Genomic DNA, 26,949 nt, shown 5'->3' with positions numbered 1-26,949 from the left:
TTATCTAATTTGTCAACATACAAGAATGATCTCTTAACACTGATTATGCAGCGTAGAAATGACAAGGGAGTTGTGGAATAAGAAAACAGATCAAACGGGCTCATAAAATGCAACCTCTGAGGGCTCTGATGCAAACAACAGGAAACACTGTACTCTCTGGGAACCACAATCATACTGCTTGCAAGGGAAAAGCTGGAAAATACCATGAAAACAGGCAAGCTTTCCTTTAACCTGGCATCAGCGAAGAGCCAGAGCTGAAGCTGCTTCCTGTTCATTTTAAGCAAGGGTGGATCTTCTCTCCAATATATTTTCCAGCTGCTGATGTTGTTTTCTAACACAAGCAAATTAATTTTCATAACATTAGGAAAATTCTAACTGAAGCGCTTCACCAAGCCACTATTGCAACTGATAGGAGCCACCTGGGCCTCAGAGTTCAACCTTGGGTCTGAAACAACCAGCCAATTAAAGACGTTTATATAGCCTAAACAAACAGAAATCAAAATGCAAAAATAAACCACACAAATATAAGCATCCAGCAGTGAAACAATGACAGATTCAAAATCCCATCTAAGAGCAAATATTTTGGGGGTGTGAATTAATAACTGAAATTATAATCAAAACAAACAAATGAAATTACTTTATTCAAACTGAGCATTTCCATGGCTCTGTGCCAAAATTCAAGATGGTGACGGTAAGGATGTTTCTACTCATATGGTCTAAGATTTTTCCCTGCTGCTGGTTGCTGTGATGGCAGCCAAGAATACTGGCTGTTACCAGACTAAGACAGCCTGAAATGGCTGCGCAAATGGGGAATCTTTACATTCAAACTTGGACCTTGGGAGAAACAATACAGACAGGTGGAGAACCTCTGTGTTATAAAAAGATCTCACAGTTAGTGATCAGGAAGAGTTGGAAGAGACCCTCAGACTCATCAGCAGAAGTTCTCAGAGGCAGTCATCAGCTTACAGCTGCATCTCCAGCTTCCACAGATGTTCAGGTACTCTCCTCTGTAGCTTGTCCTCTCAGCAGGGACTCCTGTTCACCCTGCCCTGGATGTTACAGGAGTGTGGTGGTCTGAAGTCACTGCTGCCTCTTTCCTCTGCCCCATTCTTGGAAGCAAGACTCTGGATTCCTCACCTGGTGTTCAATGCTAGTCCTTTTCTGCAAGCAGAAGCTGGAGGAAAAAAAACAAAACAAAACAAAACAAACAAACAAAAATATCAGAAGGTAAAGCTTTTGAGTACTCAGAGCAGTCTGTTTTATTGAAATGCTGCTGCACCACCCTGCAAATCTCAGCTACCACCAGAAATCTGAATTCTTCCTAATCTGAATCTCCCTATAATACAGCCTTCCTCTACAGAAAGAGATCACATAACAGTATGACAAACCTAAAGTAATAAGCCACTGTCTGAAAAAGTGCTCTTAGTGTTCCTTTCAAGCCTCAAAATACCCTCTGCACTTCCTTATGTAACTCACCTCTTCACATGCTGCTCCAGTATTTGTAAATCCTTCTCCCATATCAGAACACTTTTTTTTTCTGCACCTTTTACTTATTTGCTTGCATGGGAATCTACTCCCGCACTCCAAAAGATGCTGAGGACCTGCATGCCAGAATAGTGGGCATGTGAAAAAGTTTATCTTTAAAAGAAACATGATGGGGATTGGAAAGATTTTCTTCTTCCCACCATTGAAGAGAGGGATTTCAATTCTGTATACTGCTACATTTTCCTATTTAGGCATGTTATGGGAAAAAGTCAATGTCATTGTCACTTCTTTTTCATAAAAATCCTCAGACATTCCTTTAAAAAGAAAATTCCAAAACACTTAGAAATGTACTACATTTATTTTGGACAGTTTGCATTTTACAGCTAATCTAGTTGGTAAAGCTTGTCTGCTGTATTTAGCACATCAGCTTGCTCCTAAATGTGAGCGACACTTGTTGAGAGCTGAGTTTATTAAAAATACTGCTTTATTTTAAAAAATACACTCTCCTTGAAAGCCCAGCGTAGAGCCAAGCATCACACAGCACAGAGGATCTGGAAAGATGTTTAGAAAGCAGCATTGCCAGCTCTGTCACTGCACAGAAAGTTTGGAACCTGAATTAGGAACAAAACTGTCAACCATGTGTATTAAGATAGGATACCAGTCCAGAAAACCGTCCCTTGACGATATCCTGATATTAAGAAAATGAAGGCATATGGAAGAGACAGCCGACTTCAACCTCATCTTCCCATCTTGAAGAGGCATTTGAGCCTTCTTTGTCTCATAGAAATGCACTATACAGTTTATATTTTCTCACAAATGGAATTAGAAACACCTAATGAAAGTTCCCCTTGCGTGGCTACCTTGAGGACTCAACACGGGGAGAGGTGTTTACATGCCTAAATATAAATATGTGCATTCTTACCATAAGCACAGCTTAGCTCATGCCCATTGCTACAATTCAGTTATTTCATAAATATTAACATATGTAACTTGATAAAGTTTTAACATTTCAAAGCTACTTGGGAGCACTCTGCATCCTTTTAAGTTCTGGTTGAGCAGGGGCAACAGAAAAACCTCAGATTATTACTGACAGCAGCCAACATGAAGTGTTGATTCTCTGTGGTGAGCACCACATACAAATATTTAACAAGGTGTTGAAACATGAAGTATCTGCCTATATGTCTGTCCACATGCTTACATGTCATCCACAACTACACGCAAAAACACCACTTTCATATTTAGAACAGTTAACAGAGGCAAAAGGTTTATCTCAATTTTATGAATATGCCTGAGTCATAGGAAATCACAGCTATGTAAAAGGGATATTTGCATGCTATAATGCAGTGCTATATAGATTTTCCCAGCACAGATGTAGACAGTTTTAGTTAGACACCAGCACATAGTCTACTCTGCTTCCAAGTTGCAGGAATGAGATAGAGCAGAGTACCAAGCTGGTTGACAGTACTAGGTCAGGGACCTGTGCTAACATTTTTTTTAGCACTGGTTAGTTCTATTTCATCATACCCATAACTTCTCACTTCTGCCACAGACTTACATGTCCAAATCTCCTGAATCTTCCTGTGCTGAAAACAGGAGCTTACATTCTCCCTGAAAAACCCTAATAACTCTAGAAATTCAGATCCTTTATCCCAAAGCAGAGGGAATTTATAATCCAAGTGTGATGTCCAGCATTCTCTTGGTACTATACAGTACATCTAAGAAAGGCAATAAATAGATAGGTTTTATTTATATCCTTGGGTGATTGACACTAGCAAGCTAGGACAGCTGGCAACTGAAGGCCAACCTTCCCTCCCCCATCTTTTGGGCACAATTTCAAGTTGGCTTGCTGAAATGGGCAGATGAAGGAAAGCAGCCGTTCCCAGGCATGATAAAGCACTTGAGGGGGATGACTCAAACAGGATGCACACAACTGTATACAATTGAGCAAAGTCTCTCTACAGTAAAAGAGCAGCGAGCAGTCTTAATGACAAATGGAGATGTGGTGGTGGAAGCCTCTCTGAGGGTCTCTCCTCCTCATATTACTTAGAAGACACTGGGTGGGCTCCTCCCCCTGACTGCTGATGCCCTTCTGTACTTGACAGCTTTCATTCTGCTTTTCCTTATTCAGTTTCCTACTCTCTGGTTTGTTGTGGCTTTCTCTTCTCTGGCTCTTCCACACATTTCATTTCATAACTTCAGACACTCCTTTTATCCTATTCACACACATTTTGGCTTCTATTTTTAGCCTCAATAAAGTAATGCCAGATTAAAACAAAATCCAATTTGGATGGGCAAAGTCATCCTCTCTATAGGTAGCTTAACGCCAAACGGCCAGATGTGAGACACTGGTAGCCAAGACATTATATAACCTCTCCATAGTCTTTGCACACCTGATTTTGAATGACATTTCCAACACAAGGAAATGCAGGCAGTTTGCCACCACCTAACTACTGAGAACAAGCTCAGCCTCCAGTCAGGCAAAAATGCCAGCTGCCTGAAGTTATTACTTATCCTGCTTAGGAGCTCTCTTTGAGTCTGTCAGAAGTGAAGGCTCCTGAAATTCCAGCTGAGTTCAAGTTCTCAAACAGGGAAGCCAATTTCTAGAGGCTGTTCTTCATTGAATTTCTGTTTTCCCAATGTACCTGAAACTTGGAAGATCCTTTCCTTGAGGATGTGGCATGAGACCAGTAGCAACAGGAAAAAGGCTTTCATAAAAGTCTTTCTTTCATAAAAGAAAGGCAAAAAGTTGACCGAAGGTGTAAGAGGCAGGCTGTTGTCACAAGTTAAACAATAAATGTAATTTCTGATCATTAGAAGTGAACACATATCCTCAGCTCTAACTGAGAAGTAATAGCTGAGTTGGCCATTACCCCATTAACATCATCAGAGAAGGACTGAGAATGCTGCTTCTGGCAGAGCTTCATGCTCTGCTGAGATTAATGAGACTTCCACAGTTTTCTGGTATCTGGATAAGCTCAAACACAGGCACACCCTGTTCATAATTTGTGGTGCATCTATTTTTTTAGACCCACCAATATGTGTTTATTGCTGGTCATAAGGTAGTGGCTCCTTGCTTCTACAAAGAGTACCAAAAAACAGCTTAAGGAGAAGGCCTTTCTCTACTTCTCTTCCTTCTGCTCCGTCTGGTAATACAGGCTTACCTGTTATTATCTGACATGGGATAGCTTCAATAAATATGCTAGAGAAGAAAGAAGATTTTTTTTTTTCCCTCCTATCCTTCCTTATGGAATCATGGATGTCAGCAGGGGAGAGAAAGGTGATTCAGGATGTTGCTGTAGTGCATGGAATAACAATGGCTTTAGAAAGATAATGCTAAGAACAAATGTGAAACCAAATATCCATAATAACTGATCATAACTGATTCTTTGCCCTCCCGAAAAGGGAAACACAATAGTAGGAATCGCCTCATCTTCCATCTTAAGCTCAACTGGTTCCCAAAATATGATACAACAAAATGACTGTTTCTCCATAACCCTTTCTCTGCATAGAGATGGCACTACAGATTGGATAGAGAGATGCTGGCAGAATATTACTACTGCTGTTGCCAAAGGCTGTTCACAGGTGAAAGGCATCACTGGAAAAGTTTGATGCAAGGTACAGAGTATCAGACCACTCAGCCCTTTCAGTAATCCACTGAGAGCTTCTCAGCCAGGCAGGTATTTCTGGAAGGATTTTCATGGAAGAGATTGTTGTGACTTTCTTCCTGGATTAAGATAAGTTATGAGCTGAGACCATAAGTTGCTCTTTTGTGTCGTAAGACATATTTTGCCTGAGAGTCAAAGATGTCCAAGGCAGAGGTTACTCAAGGTGCCCATTTTAAGGTCATCTTTCTAACTCAAAACCACTTGGTGCAGTCAGTCACAGCAACAAGAAAGAACCAGGAAGGTGGCAAATGAAGGCTGGAATTAACAGGATTAGTGAGAGGGAGGAGGCGTACCAGCAATGCACCGTGCAGAAATCTGAGTGACTTCTTCTCCCAGCTGCTCTTGACAAAGGATTTGGACAGTGTGGTGAGACCAGCTGAAATTGTAGCCAAGGTTCCTTTTGGGAATGTGGTATCAACATAAAAATAAATACATTGGTGCTCAATAAGCTACTGCCTCCCTATGCTGCAGAAGAGCCTGGCAGAAGCTGAGGAAGCCTGGACAAGGCTGGGCAGCTGAGAATTTCATCCTACTGTAGCAAATAGCTGGGGGTCTGACACCAGCCATGCACAGTGTAAGTACTTGTTGCATCCCATCCCATCACTACCCTTTATACTACATGTCATGAGTGCCTGTTGTGTTTTACTGACTTTCTTGTTCTTTTGCTGGTGCAAAGCAATTTTTGAATCTTGTACATCTGCATGCCTGCTAAAATAGTCTCTTCTTTCTACAAGCTTATATAAAAGTCTGCATTTCAAGAATGATGATAATTCAGGCAGTGGGTAGCCAACAGTCATCACAGCTCAGACATCAACTCCAACATCAATTCCAATTTCTTGTCTCCAATGAAAAGATGTACATGAATTTCTCATGAAGGCCCACATATAAAAAAGGCTTCAGAAATACACAATATACTTGTATATTTCCTGTAAAATATAAAATCTTGGAATTGCGGTAGATATAAAAAGTAAGTGAAAAAGTATCCCTTACTATCACTGTTGCAAGCTATTGCATTCATTACTCTACAGCTAACCACACTGCTTGCACACTCATCTTAGTTGGACGGTGCTCAAATACTGGTCTTCTTCTTACCATGGAGAAGGAGATCACCAGAAAACTTAAGAACAGTGTGCCTTCCACCTAGACAAGGTCCAAAACAGCTTGTCAATCCCCATATGCTTCATCAGGATCCAATTCTAACTTCTTACAGATGATGACATACTCTATTTCAAACAGCTGCATACCTTCAGAAGCTGGCACTTACGTGGATATGAGAGCCAGGTTACAAAGTTAACAGACAAGTGTGAAACATCCTGTAACTAAGCTCAAATACAGACCTAGGAATCACACTGAGTAAAATCAACTGCATACCACCTAGCTCAAGAAGTTTCCTTACTAGATTCAGATTAAGTGATTTTTCAGCCAAAAATCAAGCCAGAAGAATTTTGAATATTAGTCAAATGTAGTATTTCTTAACATTTCTTCTATTCCTTTAATAGAATAAACTCTCTCAAAACTTTCAGTAACTCAGGTAAGAAACTAACTGTCCAGACACTACAAATAACGCCAAATGACACATTGCAGATTTCAGTGTTTAGATTTTCACGTCTGTATACTCATAAGAACCTCTGCCTTCTCCCTCATTACTCCAATGGAATACAGTTCAAAGGGAACTTCAGTCTCTCTGTAACATTACAGTGAGGCCATGATGATATAATGGTGGCTTGTTTCAGAGTCCTAAGCTGCTCTGCAGAACTGCTGACTTTTACTCTTGTATCTTCTCAAGAAATCTGAACTCAAGAGCTTGAGCCCACTGCACACTACCTCCTACAGTTGCAATACTAACGAGCAGTGAACTGTTCTCTGTACAGTCCAGTTAAAACATTCCATGTTGACTCACTGTTATTTTGAACATCCTCTTCACTTTTGGTTAGATCATTTGTGACACCTTTATGCTTCTCTGCAAAACCCCAGTAACTACTACTCCTTGGATAGGCTATCTGAGTAGACAAAGAGAATGGGCTAAGAGCCAGAGGGACAACAGCCAAAGTCAAATGAAGGTCCCAATAACCAGCAGGCAATGGTAGATCGTGGTACTCAACTGAATTCCTCATTCTTCCAGGATGTTTCTTCACAGAAGCAGTCTCATACAATGGTATGAAAGGGTTGTGCAAACTCTGCAATTAACTGTCACACAGACTGTTATCCAGTTAAGGTCCATTCAAGCTTCTCAAGCATTTTTAAACATATTTGCATGTGTATACACAGAGGTTCTGCTCGATTCCTCTTATCTCCAGAACTGTTCACAGCCTCCTATCTTTAAAATCTTGCAGCTTATTTTGTAATCTGCTTTATGAGTTGTGTCTTCAACTCTTCTAGTTGGTATCCAGGATATTAAATACATGTGAAACAGGAACCCCAAAATAAGCTGTTGATGAGGGAAATCAGGGCCTTAATGTAAGCAATCAATGAAGAGTCAAGAAGAAAAACAGCTGTTCCTACAGGAAGAACCAGAGTAGTCTCTGAGACACAGACTGGGCACAGCAGCCTCTGACGCATACCAGTGGCTTGGTGGAAAGCTGAAGAAAATATCATTCCTCTTGTTTCCAAGAACAAACATGTTGCTCCACTTTGTTCAATCACTGCAAAATTTAGCACTATTCTGTGAGCTACATACCTCTTCTAGAGACAAGGAAGCTTTGAGTGACTTGCTCATCAGATCCTAGTTCTGACGGCCTACCACCAAAATTACAGCGTGGCAACCACGAGGGTGCTCTTAAAGCTGTTAGAAAGGTTAGAATTCAGCATACAAACACCTTCATATAAGTCCACTCAGTCATACCTTGAAAACTACATTTTTATATTTGCTTGTAAATTTATGTATAATATGCAAAAAACTCAAACTATACAGTAGATGAGAACTTTTGTCTCAATTATATATATGCTACAGTGTTGACAAAATTTTATTTATTTTGATAATCACATTATATTCCATTTCTAAGCTGTCACGTTCCAGTGTGGTGTAGGGTCTTTGTTATTGACAACAGCTGTTCACACTATAAAATCTCTGGTAGGGTAGCTGAAGTTTCAGGCAGGTGGTAAAGTGTAGGAGGCAGTTTGGAATCGTACAGTAAGTGCATGAGTTGAATGTTTGTGCTGGAGGATCAGCCATAAAAATCGATGACATTAATATTGGACATGTCACCTTTAAGTTTCAGAGCCAGATATCCAAGAGATGGATTAGGCAGTTCACCTCTCTGCTAACTTCTATTTCAGCCCATGAAAACATAGACAAGACTGCTTCAGTGATACTCAAGTCACATTTTCAAGGTTTTCAAAGTAAAAGCTGAGGTCAGAAACATAATTCTTTCAAAGCACTCTAGATCATAATTTATCTGTATTTGCCATTACAGCATCGTCACAAATTACTGCAGGCCACGGGTAATATGGGTTCATCAAGACTACGCTCTACTGCAAATATGACTGCATCAATAAAAAATTCATTGGTTCCCCATTTTCTGAGATCTTCAATTTGTATTAGCAGAGAAACTTCTTTAAATGAATTAATCCCTAGGGAAGGATGAAGATTTGATTTTATAGGTCTCAGTGATCTTTCTTTGGGAGGTTTCACCTCTACTGACTGACTTCACTATGCAGCTGATTCACAAATCTCAGTGACACCCTTCTGAACTAAGGCACTCTTCTGCAAGACTGAAGAAAAATGTAAAGAATGTCCTGGCCTTTTATTACAGTCCAAGCTTGAACAACAGAGCATCTTTGAGCCAAAGCCTAAAGCAGGGAGGCCATTTTAGCCAAGTTTTTTTCCCAGCCACATTTTTAAGCATCTTCCTATTCCAATTCTATGAAACTGAGTCTTTGCTCCCTTTTGTTTAGTCTTTTCAGTCCCGGGAGGAATAAATTCTCTATGCAGCCGAAGCCAAGCTGTTACCTAGGAACCACTATGTGCAGAGTAGACAGCTGTGTTTCTTCCTTTTGCTAAGGTTTTTCAGTTTTGCTTTTTTTTAACTGGCAGTTCTTGAGAAAGATGAAAGCACCCCAGCATGGCTACACCCCTTTCATGGGCTTCAGCACTCACCTGTAGAATTCGACCCCAGTTCACAGGATGCAGCACTGCGAAGGCTGTTCTGGAATCCGTTAAGTTGCCTTTCAACGGAGGTCAACCTAACAAGTAAAAACATCAATTAGAAAGAGATGAGAAGGGATATACCAAGAAAGAATAAAGGTTCTGAACAACAACAATAAAGTTTTAATGAGACTGTGGCTATGAAGCTGTGCCTGAACATGGTGTGAAACAGGTAGTGACAGCAACAGCTCCAAAAAGGCAGGGGATGACAAACGAATGCTCAAGCCACCAACAAGACTTCAATGCACCTAAAACATCTAATTGTCCCACACCTCTTGGATGCTGATTTTGAAGGATAAAGAAATGGATGGTAAATGGTACGAAAAGCACAACTCAACCAGTAATTCTGTGGTATCCTTACTCCAGTGATTTGAAGCAAAATGATTAGGCAACATTAAAACAAAAATGCACGTGAGTAGGGGGCTTGGCAAAAACAAGCTTCATTCAAAATCTGAGTCCTTGCATCCTGTCTTAGTAGAGACAACTCATTTTGGCAAGATTTCTCACGTATGTCGGAAACTGAGACCTGCAGGATGCATTTAGTTTCCAGCAGTAAACACCCAGTCCTCAAGCAGATATTAATGCAAATCCTCCTGCATTTAGCTCAGCATCTGAGTTACAGTAAAACAATACTCTATGGAGAGCAACTGCACTTCCTTTAATTATTATAAATACTCATTACCAAAATGAGATCAAGCTCTCCTACATATAAAAGAAATCCACTCATAAAAGTAGTATAAATTGTACAGCTGCAATGATCTACTCTGTTTTTAAAAATTAATCTATCTATTCTTGGTTTGTCCTCTCTTCTCTTACACCTCTGCCTTTTCTTCCTCCCTGCCCAACTCTGTTCTGATCGCTACACACTTCTGTATGCACACTCCTGTTTCTCTGCCGCAGTGCCTCTCCTTCACTCATTCATATCTGCCATGAAACGGGGTTACTCCGAGCTCTTCCCTTGAAGAACACTGTAAACTCCAATCCTCACGTGATGCCCTGATTACTAACAGATTCAGGCACATGTGTGCATTTACTGCAGTTTTCTTCTGAAATGTTTTGCCTTCAAATTTCAAAGGCAGCAAGTTGCCAGTAATCCGGGTGCTTCTTGCAACTGCATGGCCAGAGAAGGCCTCCTATACTTTATCTCAGCTGCATTTTAGTAAAGTAAATTGAAGTCTATACAGGAAAGGAAGAGGCAGCAGATACAATGTGGAAAGCACAGCCCATTACTTCAATCAGCTGTAATTTGAAATGCTGTTGTCAAATGAGGTGCCTGTTTCTATGTTTATTGTCTGAGAGAATTTTGGATCTGTACTTCTGTTTTGTTTGTTGTTTTTTTTTCTGCTGACAGTGCACAGTCCATCCAGGGGCAGAGAATCCAGACAGATCTTTGTGCTTTTTATATAAACATTGCATGCTCACACTTAGCTTGTCCACTTCATTAATGCAGCACAATTGATAGCCAAATCTTGCTAATCTGTCTTTAGGTAGAATACAAGACTAGCAGTTGAAAATGTCATCAAGGATATCAGCAAGTACAACAACAAAAAATGACAAGGAAGTTACACTTCTACCTTTAAGTCTGTTTTACTTTTACTGCTTCCCACTACAGACTTGCCTGTCCCCTTTTCTTTCTACATCTTGGTTTTTGCAGTTTCAGCTGCCATCTCCGTACAGCCCATTCTCAGACCTACCTGTGGTAGATCTGTCACCGTGCTAAGCTCACCTCTCAAGGTCTCTCTACTGTCCTGATAGAAATTCTAGTCCTGGAACATATTCATGACTTAAACTGAGTAAATCCTTTTCCATTTTCTTCCCCCTTCAGTTGGCTGAAATCCCATAACTTTTCTCATTTTCCTGCTTCTAGCATCTATGTCATTTTTGCTTCCATTTCTCCAGTGCAATCTTTTGTTAAGTCCTCCATTTATTCCTCTTTAAAACTAACAAACCCATCCTTTTCCCCGCTGTCCCCTTCACTTAAATATCTAACATTGGCCTTTTTTCTTGCTCATACAACTAAGCCCTCCTTGAAATTGATACTGACTTTCTTCATTCAGGCACTAAGCCACCTCTAAGCTACTCAGTCCTGGATTGCAAATTTGGAGGATGCTCTTGTTCCACAGATGCAAAGAAATATTTTCTTGACTGAATTTTGAACACCTTTGTTGTAACAACCTATTCCTGGGATATCATGAATGTGTCTAATGGTCCAGTGGGGACACTAACAAATTTGCATCACATAAAGCCTAGAGTTTGACAAGAGGACAGCAACAGATGTGAAGAGCCAGAGCCAGGGAGCTTGTTCCTCTGTTGCTCTTGGCCAAGGTATCTCCACATGTGTATGTGTGTGTATGATCTGAGGCTAGCCAAGGGCTAAGAGCTGCAGGCCCAGTGAGCCCAGCTGTGTCAGGGTGTTAAATCAAGGCATGTCTCTCAGATGCACTGCTTTTGCTGCCAGAAATGTCTAAGGGTCAGGCAGACTGATTAACCCACATGCTCAGGAGCTAAAACAACAAGCATGCCTCAGTACAGCGATAGCAAAAAAAAAGTGGTCTCAGCAACAGATGCATGTTTGGTCTCCTGCTGCCTCTCCTCTTTTTTGGTGAGCACTCAGCTTGCATGTGTGACAGCATCAGCTCACTTGAGACACTTCATCCGTGTCTGTGAATAAGCACATATGGGACAGGATACAGACCAGAAATATAGCATTTTACAGTGCTTGCTCTATGGCCATTCTTTTGCACATTTGCCCAGCTTGGCCAGCCTTCCCTAGAACAGCTGGCTGCTGCTGTGTTCAACTTTAATCAGGACTCCACCCAGTTGTGGAGTGGATTTCCTGAACCCTGGAGAAATTCATCACCTCTACCCTATTTCTGTGTTAGTTACAACCATGCAGAACTTTGCATCTTCTACTGCTGGTATTGTTCACAGCAAATAAATAGCCAAGAGAAGAACAAGGCAAGATTATGTGCTGTGGTGTAGGAAATATTTGTTCTTCCTGAGTAGAGTTGTTGAGAATGATGTTTACAGAGAAGTTCAGTACAAGAAATTAGGCCATGCTGACCAACCCCCCCAGTTGTTATGTGTCAGTCTATCACTGGTAAAATCAGTGATCTTGGGCTTGCTCTCTCCCTGATAAAATCTTGAACTGTATGCTCCTTTCATCTATCTGGTATTTCCTCTCTTTATGTACAGCAGTCTAACACTGGCAGCCGTATTCTTCTGAAAATCTTTCATTTAACTAATAGTTCTGTTCACAGGCTGTCCAAGCCTTGCCCTTCTTTAACATCAAAGAATCATTAAAGCTGGAGAAGACTTCTAAGATCAAGTCCAACTGTCAAACTTGATGCTGTCACTGAGAGCAGCTCTCTGAAAAATTACCATAGGAATGATAGTTTAGAAATCTGTATTTATTGTAATTCAGTTGTTCCTAAAAGCAGAAAGATTTTTTGTCTACCATCTGTACCAATTCACTCTGGGTCCTCACAGTTGTGCTAATATATTTTCTTGCTTTGGTTGCCGTCATCTGTAATGTGAAAGTTCTATTCAGCAAATGCTGCTTCCAGGGACATCTGCTTCATCCCATGGCTTACAAATACTATTTATGTGCCTTCTGTTTCAAATTTTTTACACTCAGTTAGCAGCAGGTTTCTTCATGGTTCACAGGCAGCCAACAGTGGCAATACAAGCAGTGAAAAGGACCCAATCTGACTTCTGGGAAGAAAGAAGGGTTTGTTGTATCAGCTATTCAAAAGCTATCTTTCCACTTGTAATCTGAGTACAATTAATCAAAACTATGGAGCCACAGGAGATCATTTCATGACCCTGTGTTTCTAAGTGGAGCTACATGTTAAACCATTTCTCCCAGTCACCACAGTCTTTTTCCACATCTTTAATGTGGGCCCCAGTTTTCCAGTCCATTAGCTTAAACAAGGAGTCTGCTTTGGACACAGAAGAAGTGTGTCTTAAAGTCAACCTGCCATCTTTTACAAGTTGAGAGACTGAAAAAACAAGAGAGACCATAACTTGAAAACACAAGACTGAATTGTCTGGCTGTTTCATTACTCTTTTCCTTTATGTTTTGAGCAGAGAAGCATCCGACTTACTAGACTGTATCTGACTTAACCAGTAATGTTCACCTTTAGCATCTCACTCTATTTGTAGAAGTGTTTTCAACCACTTATTCTTTTCCTCCTCTTCTGGAAGCCATGTGTGCTGGCTAGGATAGAAATGATAACGCGTGCAAAACGATAGAGAGGTCAAAGAGACAAAGTTGATTCTAGTTTGTCTTCACAGTTCAGTCTCTGGAGGAATTCTACAAAAAACTTGAAAAAGGTCGTTATTAAGATGTTAAACAAAAGCCAGGTGGTGCAAGAACAGGCAGAGAAATAAAGGTCTGACCTATTGAAAACTATGAAAAAAAGAAATGAGATACAAGAGCTTAAACAATAGTATGGGATTAGTTTCAGTGAATCTTGTGGAAACAATACATAGCAGCGAGGAGAGATCTGTAAGGAGAGGTCAGGAAAGCAGCCAACAAGAATTAGGGGTGAAAGTGAGCAGTAAATCAAAGATGACCTGACAGAGAAACGAAGCAGCCAAGAAGCCAAAATTAGATTAGATGTTACAGAGAGGGATATCTGCCACCTCGTAACCTTAGGATACAGTAGTCTCACACTGGAAAAGTATAATCCTGGGTGCTACAATGCAAGAACTCTGACAAACTGAAGAAAATATAGTAAATTCAAGACAATTAAGGATTTGGCAGGTGGAACTATTATCTGAGGTTAACAAAACCTCAGTAAGTCTAAACAACATTAGGAAACTCTAAGAAATAGAAGGATTTTCAAAAGATGGAAAGTATTTGCAAGAGAAAGTGTTGAGGGTGGTTCAGTATAGAGGAATGAGGTACAAGAAGATGAAATAAAGTAAGAATTCAGATTGTGCATCAGGAGAAACTTTCTAATAATACAGTTATTTAGATTAATACAAAGCCTTCTGTAACACACTGTGGGGTTTCTTCCATTAAATTTACTTGAAAGCAGTCTGCCCAATGTCTGAGAATACTCTGCACAAAATAACCAGGGACTGTAGAGAACAGGCTAGAGAATGCAAGACATATTTCTTATCTCTAATCTAGATTCATTTGAGGCAGAGGCTTGCCTCTATCCACTCTTCCATGCATCTCTGGTCTACTCTTGACAACACGTTGGGCTAGACTGAGACACAGCAGCTTTTAAATTATTAGTTCTCAGCACGCTGGAAATACAGCTAGGCACTGGTGTTTTCCATGTAAGTGAAAAAATGTTACTTCAAGGTCCTATGAATGACAAGAATGGGTTCTGAGCTTCATACTGGAGTCTAAAAGGCAACTTGGAAAGTATTTCCGGAGTGGCTCCTTGCAGCCTTCAATACTTGGATTAGTTTGCTAAAATTCTGAAGGAATCTTTTGCTTTTTTTCCCCCTTCTGTGCATTTTTGGTGCTGAACTTTTTCCGGTTTTCCCACACTCCTGCCTGTCACAGAGCAGAAACCACAAAAATGCAGCAAAGTAAAGTCTGTCCAAGGAGCTGCAATTCCATCTCATAAGAATAAACATTTCTTCTGCCAAGAAGTGAGCACAGCACACCGGCATCTTCAAATACACATCTCTGCTGCCCGACAGAGAGCCCCACTGACACAGCCTGTCACCTGTACTAACATGAGCTATCCAACATTAAAGAACTCAGATATCAAATGCATCAGCATATACCTGCCAGACCTGATGCCTGCATCTGCATTTGCTGAGTTGACAAAGTCTACTGACATCTTGTTTTCTTTTTAGATATTTTTGGAGATTCACTTAATATGCTAGCTCTTAAGATAGTAAGAGTACAAGCAGGAAATACACAAGCTTCCCACACACTGACAGTGCCCCAGCATCTTCATGAAGTGTCTTCTATCAGTAAGCTTTTATTAAGCCTCCTCTCTTTAAACCAGGAAGCAAACAAAGAACCAGGAAACCTCACAGGAACCTGCTCTGAAAGCTTTACAACTCTTCTGGGTATAGAGTATAAGAGAGGAAGTTATGAATGCAATTTCTGCCCTTCAGGAATGAAACACGTCTGAGGAAAAACTTGCCAAAGGATGTAATTGACAGAACTGCATTAGACCAAGAGAAGATAAACAGAGAGAGCTAAGGGAGCTAACAAGAAATGGAAAGGATAAGAAAAATGGAAAACAGAAGCCTTGCTCACATTCTTTCCTGATACACGGAATACAACAAGAAATGGAAAGGAAGGAAGCTTAAAATCAGTAAACAACATTTCATGGTAAGTGTGTTATTTTGTTTTTAAAGATAACATACAGCAAATTACTGTATTTTAGAATGGCAAGCACTGTAACTTGAAGCTTAGTAAAAGCTAAGGAAGGATGAGCATTTCTACAGATAACAAGGAAAACAATCACTACATTAGACATAAACATGTTAAATGAAATAAACAGTTCTGCCTAAAGGCGTAAGTCGATCATCATACATTAAGCTTATGGGAAAACTTGGCTCAAGGCTAGATTAGCTTCTTAAGGATACTGGTGCTTTACTTACTTTTTTCTTTTTTTGGCAGCCTCTTCTGACCCGCCAGACTCAAACCCTCATCAAAGATTAAATAAGGTGCCTAAACACAGCTGACAAGTTATTTGCAACACCTGCATGGGACTGACACATAAAACACAAAATCTACAGAAAACTTGTGCTTATCTGGGGCAGCAGCTGGAGGTTATGCAGACTAGCCTGATGCAATTAAAATGGCACTAGCAACTTGCATTTAGGTAACTGACTCCCAACCTGGACAGGACTCTTCACTGATTCATTCTGGCAGTTCCTATGTAGTTGTTTGTATGTTGTCACAGTCCGGCTTACCTTGCCACTGTGAAACATGAGAATGCACAATAGTACACATTTAGTTCAGTACTTCAGTTCACACAGATCAAGCTATTCTGAGATTTGTCTTGAACAGCCTGAAAGACCTATGTCTGAGTCACACGTAGACAGGTTCTGCTCCTATACTTCTTTTTAGTGGAACCAGTGCCAACTTCCTGTTGTAGATGGAAAGAGATAAAACTTACTTGGAAATCCTCTGGGCTGCAGTTTTTCTGACCACAGCCTGCCTGTGGTTTGCTGGAGGCTTTGGAACCAGCTGAGAAGGCGTACACTGGGATGGCACCACTTTGTGCAAACTGGCTGCCTTCTGGATACCTGAAGTGGCACTTGATGTCTTGTGCGCACCAGAGCCAGGCGACATAGGCACATGGCTGGTGCTGGATTGCGAGTAGCTGGCAAAGAGAGCCTGGTAAAAGCAAAACAAAACAAAATCATAGTAATTGGTGATCCTCTCCCTGAGTATAGCTGATAGCTGACAGATGAGAGTGACATTTTTGTAAGGGAGAATCTCTTCTCAGTGAAGGCAACCTCACAGTTTCAAGAGCAGTTCCAAGCACAAAAAGAACAGTTGTCAATGAAGTAGTTTTAAGAGCTGAACTGCAGCATCTAGGAAGGCGGAGAAGCTTATTACTACCACACAACAATACTGTTCTGGAGGAAAAAAGAAACCGAAAGGTCTTCCCCAATCTAATCGTGCAATAGACTTCTATAAACAAAGTTTCTGTTGCTTTAACTGACTTTCTGCCTTTACCCTGGTTAGCTGTTCTTTGTCTGCAAGCTGGGATTAATACAAAGTTCTAGGAGAAAAAAAGGCTAGGTGGAATATGTTAAAATACCAGATCTTCAGTCCAACCCTGTAGGTGCTTCAAGTAATTGGAAAGCTTTAAGGTATAGTCTCTGAAAAAGGAGAGTTGAGGTCAGCAACGAAACGGAAATCCCCAGGAATACCAGGGAACTGAGAATATTTCTATTCCTAAAGCAAGTGCGAGAGTAAGCACGTTGAAGATTTGACACAGAGAACAAAAGAATCTGCATGTTGTGAGCAATACACCGGCATGGCAGGGAAAGGGAAATGGCTCCCTACGAGAGCTCTGCAAACTACTCAGCTCTTTTTAGAAAGGAGTAACTTGCTGGGATTTCTGCCTTTACTTTCCTTGAAGTTTCTATTGCCTCTGCCCTGGGAAGCTAAGCATAGCCACACAGTTCGGCAGCTAGAGGTCAGTGATAGGAGATGAAGGGGATGGCTGAGCAATTGCCTGTCACCTCAGCATGACCTTGGCAGCAGTCCACTTCACTGCATTTGTCCATAGCTCCTTCTCTGGTGAAAAACACACAAAGCCACAGAGAGTGGGCTCCAGAGAAAACCACAGTCTGAGGGCTGGCTGAATCTCAGCACACAGACAGGAAAAGCCCCTCTCCCCCGCAGTTCTCTGGTAAATGGCAAGGCAGTGGTGTGTGGGAAGGCGTTTCTGACAGGCTGAGCTCTAGGGAGAAAAGGAAGTGCAGGAGCCAAAACAGGCCTGTTTCCTAACGAAAGTTCACTGACAAGATCCTCCTGAGCTCCCAGTTCTTAACCTCTCCCTCCCCTGAAGCTCCACCTTGATCCCAGCTTTCAGCTTTAGAAATAAGTAGCTGGTGTAAGTGCAGAAGTCTGGAAAATAGCAGTCACACCCCACCTCCTCTCAATAAAACAAACCAAAACGAAACATGGTTCACTATGTTGCATCCTAGAGTCTCCTGCATTACAGGGGTGGAATAGAGACCCTCAAATCACTGCACCCCCTTCTTACTCAGGAATGCCACTTCACTGTTCCCTGCTTCCCCTACACATGCTTCCTGTGGGTGTTGGTTTTGTTTTTTTTTCCTTCTTGTTTTTAAAATCATTATGAACCTGGTGCCTGCAAAGCACAGAGTCTGAACCCCTTCCCTATATTAACAGGAATGTGTAGGGAGGACTGTGACTCTCAACAAAACGGCAAGAATGGATGCTCTAATGAAATCTGATCAGCAAAAGCTAGGCTGAGATCTGTCTATGGAAAGATCATGGATGTTTTCTTGAGGATAATGGAATTCCAAAATAGCCTTTGTCTCCATGCTGTGCTGAGATTCTGGCTGCCTTCCAGGCAGAGATAGAAGCTGACACAGACCATGGCTTCTGGATTCAGCTACAAAGCATACTGCCCTGCTGTGAACTCAGTGGGGTCAGAACAGGAAACCAGGAGAAGCTACTGTGCAAATAAAAATGGGCAGCTGAACAGAACAGAGCCTGACTGCAAAGGTTGGGAAGATGCTCCAGAGATACCCAGAAAGTGGGAGATATGCCTCAGCACTCAGGATTCTGAATGATCTGAACCTAGTTAGAGCAGAAGCCTTAAGAAACCCTGCCAGAAGCAGTCCTGAAGCAGGTAGCACCCTCCAAAATGATGCAGAAAAGGACAGCATTTACCCTATCTAGCACACAGAGAAAGTGATTTTCCCCAAGCCACAGTCAGGAGTAACATGAAAAGTGAGGCTGTGATCTCAGAGAAGATCCTGACTCTCAATCCGCTATTTGCCTCGTTCGATCACACCTTCCCTTGCATCCACACCTACACACGTACACCGTAGACAAAGTGTCTCTTTTTGTATAGGATAACATTTTTAATCAGAATATCTCAACATATACAGCTTGTGTATAACAATGCACAGCTAAGAGTATTAGCCAGTAGCAACTGAACTAGGGCTGCTCACGACTGAAAGCAGGGAGGTACTGCAATACTTTGAAGAAAAGCAGATTAATGAACTTCAAAAACAGAAAGAATGTTCCTGGCACTTAACCATCCCTGTACCTAACACCCATTCCTAACACAGTAACGGAACAAATGTTGCAAGCAAAAACATGCTCATTCTGTGACCAGAGGAGCTAATGAAACTCATTTCCTGTGAATCTGCCTTGGTTTTGAATCTTACAGTTTCTAATATAAAGCATGTGCCAAATTATGTTTCCATTCATAGGTTTGAAGTATTCTTGTGTGGATTTTCTGCTGTATAATTAGGAGTGGCCCAATGCTGCAGCTTTGCCTTGATGAGAACAGTAGCTGAGTACCTGTCTCAGATTCATAGCACTTTAATTTCATTTTCATACTTTCATTTGTATAAAATATAGCTTTGAGATTTCTATACTATGGTAATTTGGTTTAAACTGAATCAGTGAGCCTGACAGCTGAGAGACCCAGCAGTATATAAGAACTGACAAACGTACTCACACATGTACTGCACAAAGATGTGTGCAGTTATGCAGAGAGTTCCTAATTGTTAATGCTGGAAACTAAGATGTTCATAAGGAATAAATCATAACAAGGATTTAGTTAAAACAACAACAACAAACAAACAAACAAACAACCCCAAACCCCAACCTTTTAGAAAAACAACTGCATTTCTGACATTGCAAAAATACAAAGAATCAAAAGGCTTGGATGACTTTTGGATTTATACAAATTGTTTAGCACAGATTGTTCTGAACACATACTAATATGTTCAGCTAAATCAATTTGGATGCAACAATCAGTTGAGTTAACAATTCACAAAATGGCAATAATAGCATATTTTGACCTTATTGCTTAATTGTCACAGTGTTAAACTGCAGAAAGAGAAGAATCTTGGGGTCATAAATGTATCAAAAGGAAGAAGAGAAAACTCAAGGTATTCCCTGGATGTCCATATACTAAAATGAACTGATTTGGTGCTTTCTTCCTTTTTCTGTCTTTGATGTCAAACTGGAAGCCACATCATTGTTTAGAAAGATACTGAGTGTTACCATAATCCTAAGAATAGCAATGAGATTGGAAACATGGCACAAAGTTTCAGGTGGTGTAAATCACAGACCACTGCTTTCAGAACAGTTGTTCTGCTTCACCTAGACTGAGATTTTGACTCATCAGCATCACAAGATTCAAATAGGAAAGATGGCATTTAGCACATCTACAGGGAAAACAGTCAGAGGGAAAAAGCTGCAAAGCAAGAATAGCAAGAGACTGTGGCAGTCCAATATATAACAGTTCAGAAAACAATGATGTTTAAGCTGCATTCAGAGAGACCTTATGTCCTCAGGCAGGAATAACATAGTTGTAGGAATATGAGGAATGTTATCTTGAACACTCAAAATTCTCATTAAGATCAAGTAAACTGCAGGGAATTCAGAAAAGAGTAAGATACGTGGAAAGGGATGATGCTTGCCGAACTTGACGCAGTAACGCTTCTGAGAACTACCATCTTCAAATGACTGAAAGATGAGAATTATTTAAAGAATGAAATTAGTCCAACGTTTTATTGCATAAAATCTACTTACGTTTTTGATTGAAAACGTGATCATAACTGACCACATAACTCATTAATATGATTTATGTCTTGGTTAAGATGACTTTTTGTTTTTTATATAAGCAGGATGATTCCTAAATACAACTGAACTTTCCTTATTTTAATTTAGCTTTTTATTCCCATGTGACATGTTTGGCATAAAGATCTGAACTCAGTAGATGCTAGGCTAAGCAGACTGAACATAGCCACACAGAGGAGGAGGAACCTCCCTAAAGCTACTGGCATTTTTCCAGTACAGGAAACAATTAGAGAATAAACAAGGATGGTATATTCACTGCCTTGCCAACTGCAATAGAGATACTAACATTTAGGTCATAATGTGTCACATGAGGTCTCCTTTAAACATTAAAAATACTGCTGTAAGCCTGGTTTTCTTGTCTTCTGGTTTAATTTTGTAATTCGTATTCCTTGTTTTTATTGGTATCAGATTTAAGCTTCTTGTCTCCACTTTCCAGCTCTGTCCCTTCTATTTTTTTTTTTTTCCTCAGGCTTTGTATTGTCTCTATTCCTGGTCCCTACCACTGCAGAGCTTTATGTGTTTATTTGTCAGATTGGCATTCAGTCAGCTTGGTGCTTTTCTTTTTACCAGAATAATAAAATACCTGTTCTGCCACTGAAGACCTATTTCCACCACACTGCAGAGTGAGAACTAACCTCCACATACAATGAGTGGAAATTGTTATTTTTTTTTTTTCCCCCTTCTACACAGTATTTGCTGCCCTGCAAGCTGCAAAATGCTTGGAGGAGAAATCATCATTCTGAAGTGTCTGGAAAGCACTCAACCAAGAGTGGGTGCTACCACAAAGAAATACGCAATAAGCTCTCATGATCAGATACATCCACAGCATGGCAGTGGGGAGCATTCCTATTACACAAACAATTGGCTAGGAACTTCTGTGCTTTCCAACACAACTAGCTCATCTCCAACATATCGAACTCATTAACGCACAAGCAGAAGCATTTGCCCGCATTATTAATCATGGTGCTTCTGTCATTTGTTCATATGCTATCCATTTATATACAACTAAACTAGCTTATTTGTCACAGGCAGAAGGAAAAATGGGCAACTAATCATGTTGTATGGTCATGCCATACCCAAGGCGCCTTGATAAATACACTTCAGCTACTGAAGTGGCTGGTCTGCCTTCCAACAGGAACTTGAACAACGACGTGAAATGTTTGGCTTGAACATGTCCTGCACGCATTTTCTATGACAGTCTTTCAAGTAAAAGGCCTTCCCCTACCGGGGACACGTTTATTTTGTTAATAAACTTTCACAACTGCAAAGCGTTACATAGAGGTGGTCAGTGTCAATCAGAGAAACTGACCACAAATGGTGGAGATCATTTTCTAGAGATCATCCAATAAATGCCTAACAGCAGACAAGGCTAAAACAATGGTTACCCAAGCTCCAGAGCAGCCCTTTAATTCTAATTAAGATAATTCAGGAAGATTCAGGTCCCACTAAAAAGGGTGAATCCAAAATTGTGGAGCCCACAGACCCGTATCCTATGCTTTTCCATTCTTGAAATGCAGTGAGGTTAAGTACTTGTTCTCTTTATCATTCCCTCCCCTCACAGCCAACCTCTGATGGTGGCACCGAGTCTCCAAATAGTTCTGCTAGAACTTCCTCCCCCTTTTTATCGCTTGTAGCACTTAAAATGTTAGGAGAAGCAGTGGAATTTCTAAATACACATAAAGTTTTGGGGGATCTTCTCCAACATATTTTCTCAGATCAGAGTACCAACTGTTGATTGTGTCCAGAACAACCAGTTAGTGCTGTGACTGAAAAATATAATCCTTCCAACCCTGTTGGGGACTTCCTATAAAAGATCCAATTGATTCTAAACTCTGACCACTCCCAGTTATGGTATCTTGTCAAATACTATTAAGCTTTCTCCATTCCAGCACCCATGCCAAACTGCGTGGGGAGAGGGAGTGACAGAGAACATGATACTGTATCAGAAAAAGGCATTACAGGGAAGGCATGAGAAAAGAAGAAAACAAACAAGGAGATGCAAAGAGCAGCACTGAATTTGAGGGTCTTAAGCTATGCAGAGCTCAGAATAAGAGGCTTACCTTATAGCCTTTCCTGTATCTGTAGTTGTCACTCTGATAAAGGAAACAAGAAATGCCTTCCATACTTTGTTGCTATGACTTTACTACAAGACTGGTCAACAGCACTGATACAAGGATGCTTTATCATGAAAGTGAAGATAAGGCTACGTGAACAGAGGGAGGGGGGAGCTGACAAACTTGAATGCAGCAAACAAAACAACAAAGCACAGGGCAGACTTCACTACATGAGAAGGTACACTGCTGAGAGAGTTGGTAGTGAGTTAGGTGGCTTAGGTGACACTAACCAGAAAATGTGTTGAAATCATGCTTCCGATGGGCAGCAGAAAAAAGTGGATTGGACACCAAGGAAGGAGACATAAGGTAGGGATTGTGCAAGTAACAGAAAAGAAGGGGCAGTTCCTGGATGGTCAGGTCAACAAACTGAAGTCTAAGAAGGAAGGGATCAACAATAGCAAAATGGAGAGGGAAGTCAGGTAAAACAAAGATGAGAGTAGAGCAATGACTGGGAGGGGCATCAGAGGTTCCACACAACTGTGACTGGAAGGGGAGGTCTGGCTGACTCCATACAAAGTTTATTGTGAGGGGATGTGTCCAAAAGACAACCATGCTATCAAGATATAGTTTTCACTACAGAGAGTCTGACAGCCCCCATGTTCAGCAAATCCCTTTCTTCATTAATGGCAACTTCAGAGCAGCCTGAGCCTGCGGCATAGCAATGGCCTCAATACTGCAACTCTGAACTGCTTGGCTCAGAGAGAGAAGGGAGGGAGAGCAGCGAGGGGGATCTTGTGGGGGTGAGTGGAGGTTTAACAAAGAATCACTTTAGCAGAAACTCCTGAGTAATGGCACTGCCCGAGGCCAAGAATAACATCAGCTCAATGTCAGCAATTAGAAGAGGGCTCAGCCAGGCCCCATGGCCAGCTCTGGCCTCCTCACAAGCACAAGCCTGTTTATAGTCCTTTCCCAAGCTCACGAGCAGCCACTGCTACCCACCAAGAGCTCCTTGGATGTGGATGAAAGGAAGACCTCCCGCTCCTGCTCAGAGGGGCAGCAAGAAATCTGTAGGTGGGGGAATTTGGGGACAGAAACCATGTGGCTACGTAACAGCTTTGAGAGAAGGAGTGTAAGGAGCAAAGGGTGAAGAACCCCTCCTTCAAGATGCTCTGAGAGAAGGATGGGGGCAATTTGCCTAGAAGATATTCTCAAAGACTCTGACCAGTGACTCATATGCTTCATAGGAGGGAGAGTGGGTGTTCAGACCTCCACGTTAGCTCCGTTCGTGGTTTTGTTGGAGTCCAGTCCTACCAGACTGTCCAGCAAATATCTCCCTTCTAATTGAGCAGTCTCTTTTGAGTGGAGATTTGTTCACCCAAACACTTCTTTTAGCAAGGAATATTTTCAGACATCATCTGGAGGAAAAAAAACACACCTCCCTCTCCAATATAACAAAAAAGGGTAACGAGTGCAGCAGTAAGCTAACTGTAATCTTGGAAGATTCCCCAGACAGGACAGAGAAGCTGTTCCAGTCACAGTGGTCCACCCTTGGCATCTAGGAATCACCCGTCAATAATATAAACCCATTTTCACATTTCCTCTAGCACTTGGGCTCTCATCCCATTTTTTTTTTTCCTAGCAATTGTAACAAAGGAGTCATATGTCTGTCAGGTGTCTCAGAGCACAGCAGTGAAAGGAAAATATTAAATACCACAATATCAAAATGAATAGGAGACTTTGAGAAGATTTTCAGGGTTGCAAAAAAAGGTTGCACCTGGCATGAGGGGGAGTGGCCATGCACCCTGCACAATGTAAGATCTTAAAAGAAATTAATGTGGTTTTTTTTTAGAAAAAAGATGCAGATTCTCCAAAATAATTTTTAAGTTTGCTAGCATGCTGCTTTTTTTGGTAGTTACATCTTATTAGAAGAAATCCAGGAGGAGAAGAATTTAGTCGAGCTAAAGTCCTAATCTGCTTGCCACAGAACATACAGTTGCCAAATACAATTTCAAGACCCCAGATTTGGAAACAGCAAAATAGGAGTGACCAAGCTTGAAATACTACTACCCAGGAGCATCACAAGTAAAGGCAGAACTCTGCAATTCAGTAACAAGATTAAGTGACAAAGAGCTGTGGGGACTATACACAACTTTAAGGCTGCCTGAGGCAATGTAAGGTAATGCTCTGAACTTCGGCAGAAAAGAAAGCAAGCACATGCCAACAGCCAGGATGTCAATGTGGTGAAAAAGGCCAGCAGGAACTGCAGCATCAAAATTTTATTAAAATCACTGCAGATAATATTAGTCTACTGTAATACTCTGGAAGAGCTATTTCCTCAACAAAAGCTGTGCCACATGTATTGGTACGAGGTTGTTCCTACTTAGCTAAGACATGGTCAGCACTATTAAGTCCAAGACAGGAGCTCTCTTAGTTACCTGGTGTCGGGCTTGGCTTTGCTCCAATAGCTGTCGTGACTGAAGTTTTTGCTGCTGAAGTTGCTGCACGGCTAAATTCAGCTGATAGTTGGGGTGTGCCAGTGGACTCCGTGTCATTTTGCTGTAGACATTGTTCTCCACCTCCCCTTCCCAGGCAAAACGATCACTCTCTGGAGCCCTGAGAAAAGAAAAGTCATCACATTTTTGCTTGTTTGCCAATACAGACTCTTGCTTACAAGGCACCATTGCTTCCTAAAACCTCCTTAATACTTAGACAGCTGAAAATTTGTTTTAAGTGGCTTCAACAAGCACAATACCTGCTACAGGTGCCATGTGCCAACTGCTGCCTTGTTAAGGAGCTTCTTGAATTCTAGGGCAGAATTACATTAATAGCTGTAACACCATGTTTGAGAGGAACAAAGGAAGATAAAAGAGAAGAGAAACTTAACATTGGAACTGTGGCTGATCAGCAGTAAGGAGATGCAGTGTTGCAACAGGAAAAGAGCAAAAGATTTACATTACTAATGAGATATTTATTTGCATTTGTAGAGATTGCCAGTATGCTAACAAAAGGCTCACACCAAGTACATGCATGCTGCAGTGAGGGTAGAATAAAGGCATGCAAAATAATTCCCTCAGAGAGGACAAACGATTAGAGGGATGAGACTGCAACTGTGGCTTACACTGACTCCACACAATTACAATCCAAAAGATGTAAGAGGACTGAAGATGGGTTCATTTCTTTCATCATGTATGTAATGCAATCCTTACCCAGAGAAAAGGCCTCCAGCAAAGAGGCAGTTCTTATAACCCAGGCTTACATGGTGGAAGTTCAGCTGTGGTCTGCAACTTGATCAGTACTGACAGAAGCTCACCAGCTTACTTTGAAGTTTGTAAGCTGTGGTGAGAAGGCAGTACCAGCGCACTTACGCAAAAGGCTGCAGGGCTTTGCAGAGAACAGGTGGCAGACTGACAGAGCCACAAGTTGTCCTGAAGAGGCTACAATGGCCCAGCAACTCACACACAGCGATCATAAGAGAGGATGCCATACAGCCTACTGTATCTGACACTCTGCCTAATAAAACCTTCAAGCCCCAGTGCCTGAGCTTCCCAGGCTTCAGTTGATCTCTGTCATGTTTCTCTCAGCCACTCTTTTCGAATGTTGCTCTTTGGTTCCCAGGGCAGACTTTCCTTGTGTTTCCTGTGTATGTCATAACTAACTGGGTTGTAGAAGATACTTGTTGTCTTACATTTCATGTCATAATTCAGAGTGTAGGTTACAGTTCTGGCAAGAGTGTTAACTGTAGTCTCCTTGTTTTATGATATCATCAAAACTTACAACCTAGCTTTTCTGAATGTCACAGCTTCCCCTATAATCTTCATTATCACAGCAGCTCCTTAAAATGTTCTGAATGATGCTTCAAAACACACCAGAAGAAACTACCAGCCTTATATACTCTCTCAAAAACAGCCTAATGTGTATCTTTCAAAGCAAATTATAACAAGGACTCTAACGGGTACCTGTCCATACTCAGTTCCTCAGCAACACAGGAGTAAGACAGCCTAGTGGAAAAGAAGTTCAGCTGCCAGTATTTCCACCCTGCTTCCTCCACCGCTACCGCATTTTCTCTTCTGGGCATTAGCATTCTCTGTTCAAGGGATCCCACTTCCTCACTTTGTTGTTTCCATTGTACCCCGGCAGTGCAATACTGGATGCATTACTATTGTTCCCTGCTATCTGCTGCTACACCTCAGCAAGATTCTCTGTTCTTTTTCTTTCACCAGTGCTTGGAAAACTGTAACGTTGCTGAGAATACTTAGGCCATGAAAGACAAGCTGTAGAGGTTTGAACCTGACTCTGAGGTTAGATCTC

The 26,949-nt window shown here is 41.2% G+C and overlaps 1 protein-coding gene across 2 annotated transcripts in view; it reads right to left on the bottom strand.

Moving 5' to 3' along the window:
* Nucleotides 1–617: 617 nt before the first annotated feature.
* The window catches only part of TTLL5 (tubulin tyrosine ligase like 5), a 119,748-nt gene continuing 93,416 nt past the window's right edge, over nt 618–26,949 (bottom strand). The window contains exons 31-34 of one of the 2 annotated variants that reach the window (XM_048950218.1): nt 25,077–25,254; nt 16,398–16,618; nt 9,247–9,332; nt 618–1,174 (exon numbers count right to left, since the gene is read on the bottom strand). In XM_048950218.1, the coding sequence (XP_048806175.1) occupies nt 1,134–1,174; nt 9,247–9,332; nt 16,398–16,618; nt 25,077–25,254 (526 nt within the window). In that variant the 3' untranslated portion in view covers nt 618–1,133. The other variant, XM_048950219.1, reaches the window with a different exon arrangement.

The sequence above is a fragment of the Lagopus muta genome, chromosome 6 (genome assembly GCF_023343835.1).
Source record: "Lagopus muta isolate bLagMut1 chromosome 6, bLagMut1 primary, whole genome shotgun sequence".
NCBI classification, from domain to species: Eukaryota; Metazoa; Chordata; class Aves; order Galliformes; family Phasianidae; genus Lagopus; species Lagopus muta.
The sequence above is the reverse complement of the archived record's forward strand: the minus strand, read 5'-3'. Positions and strand labels throughout refer to the sequence as shown.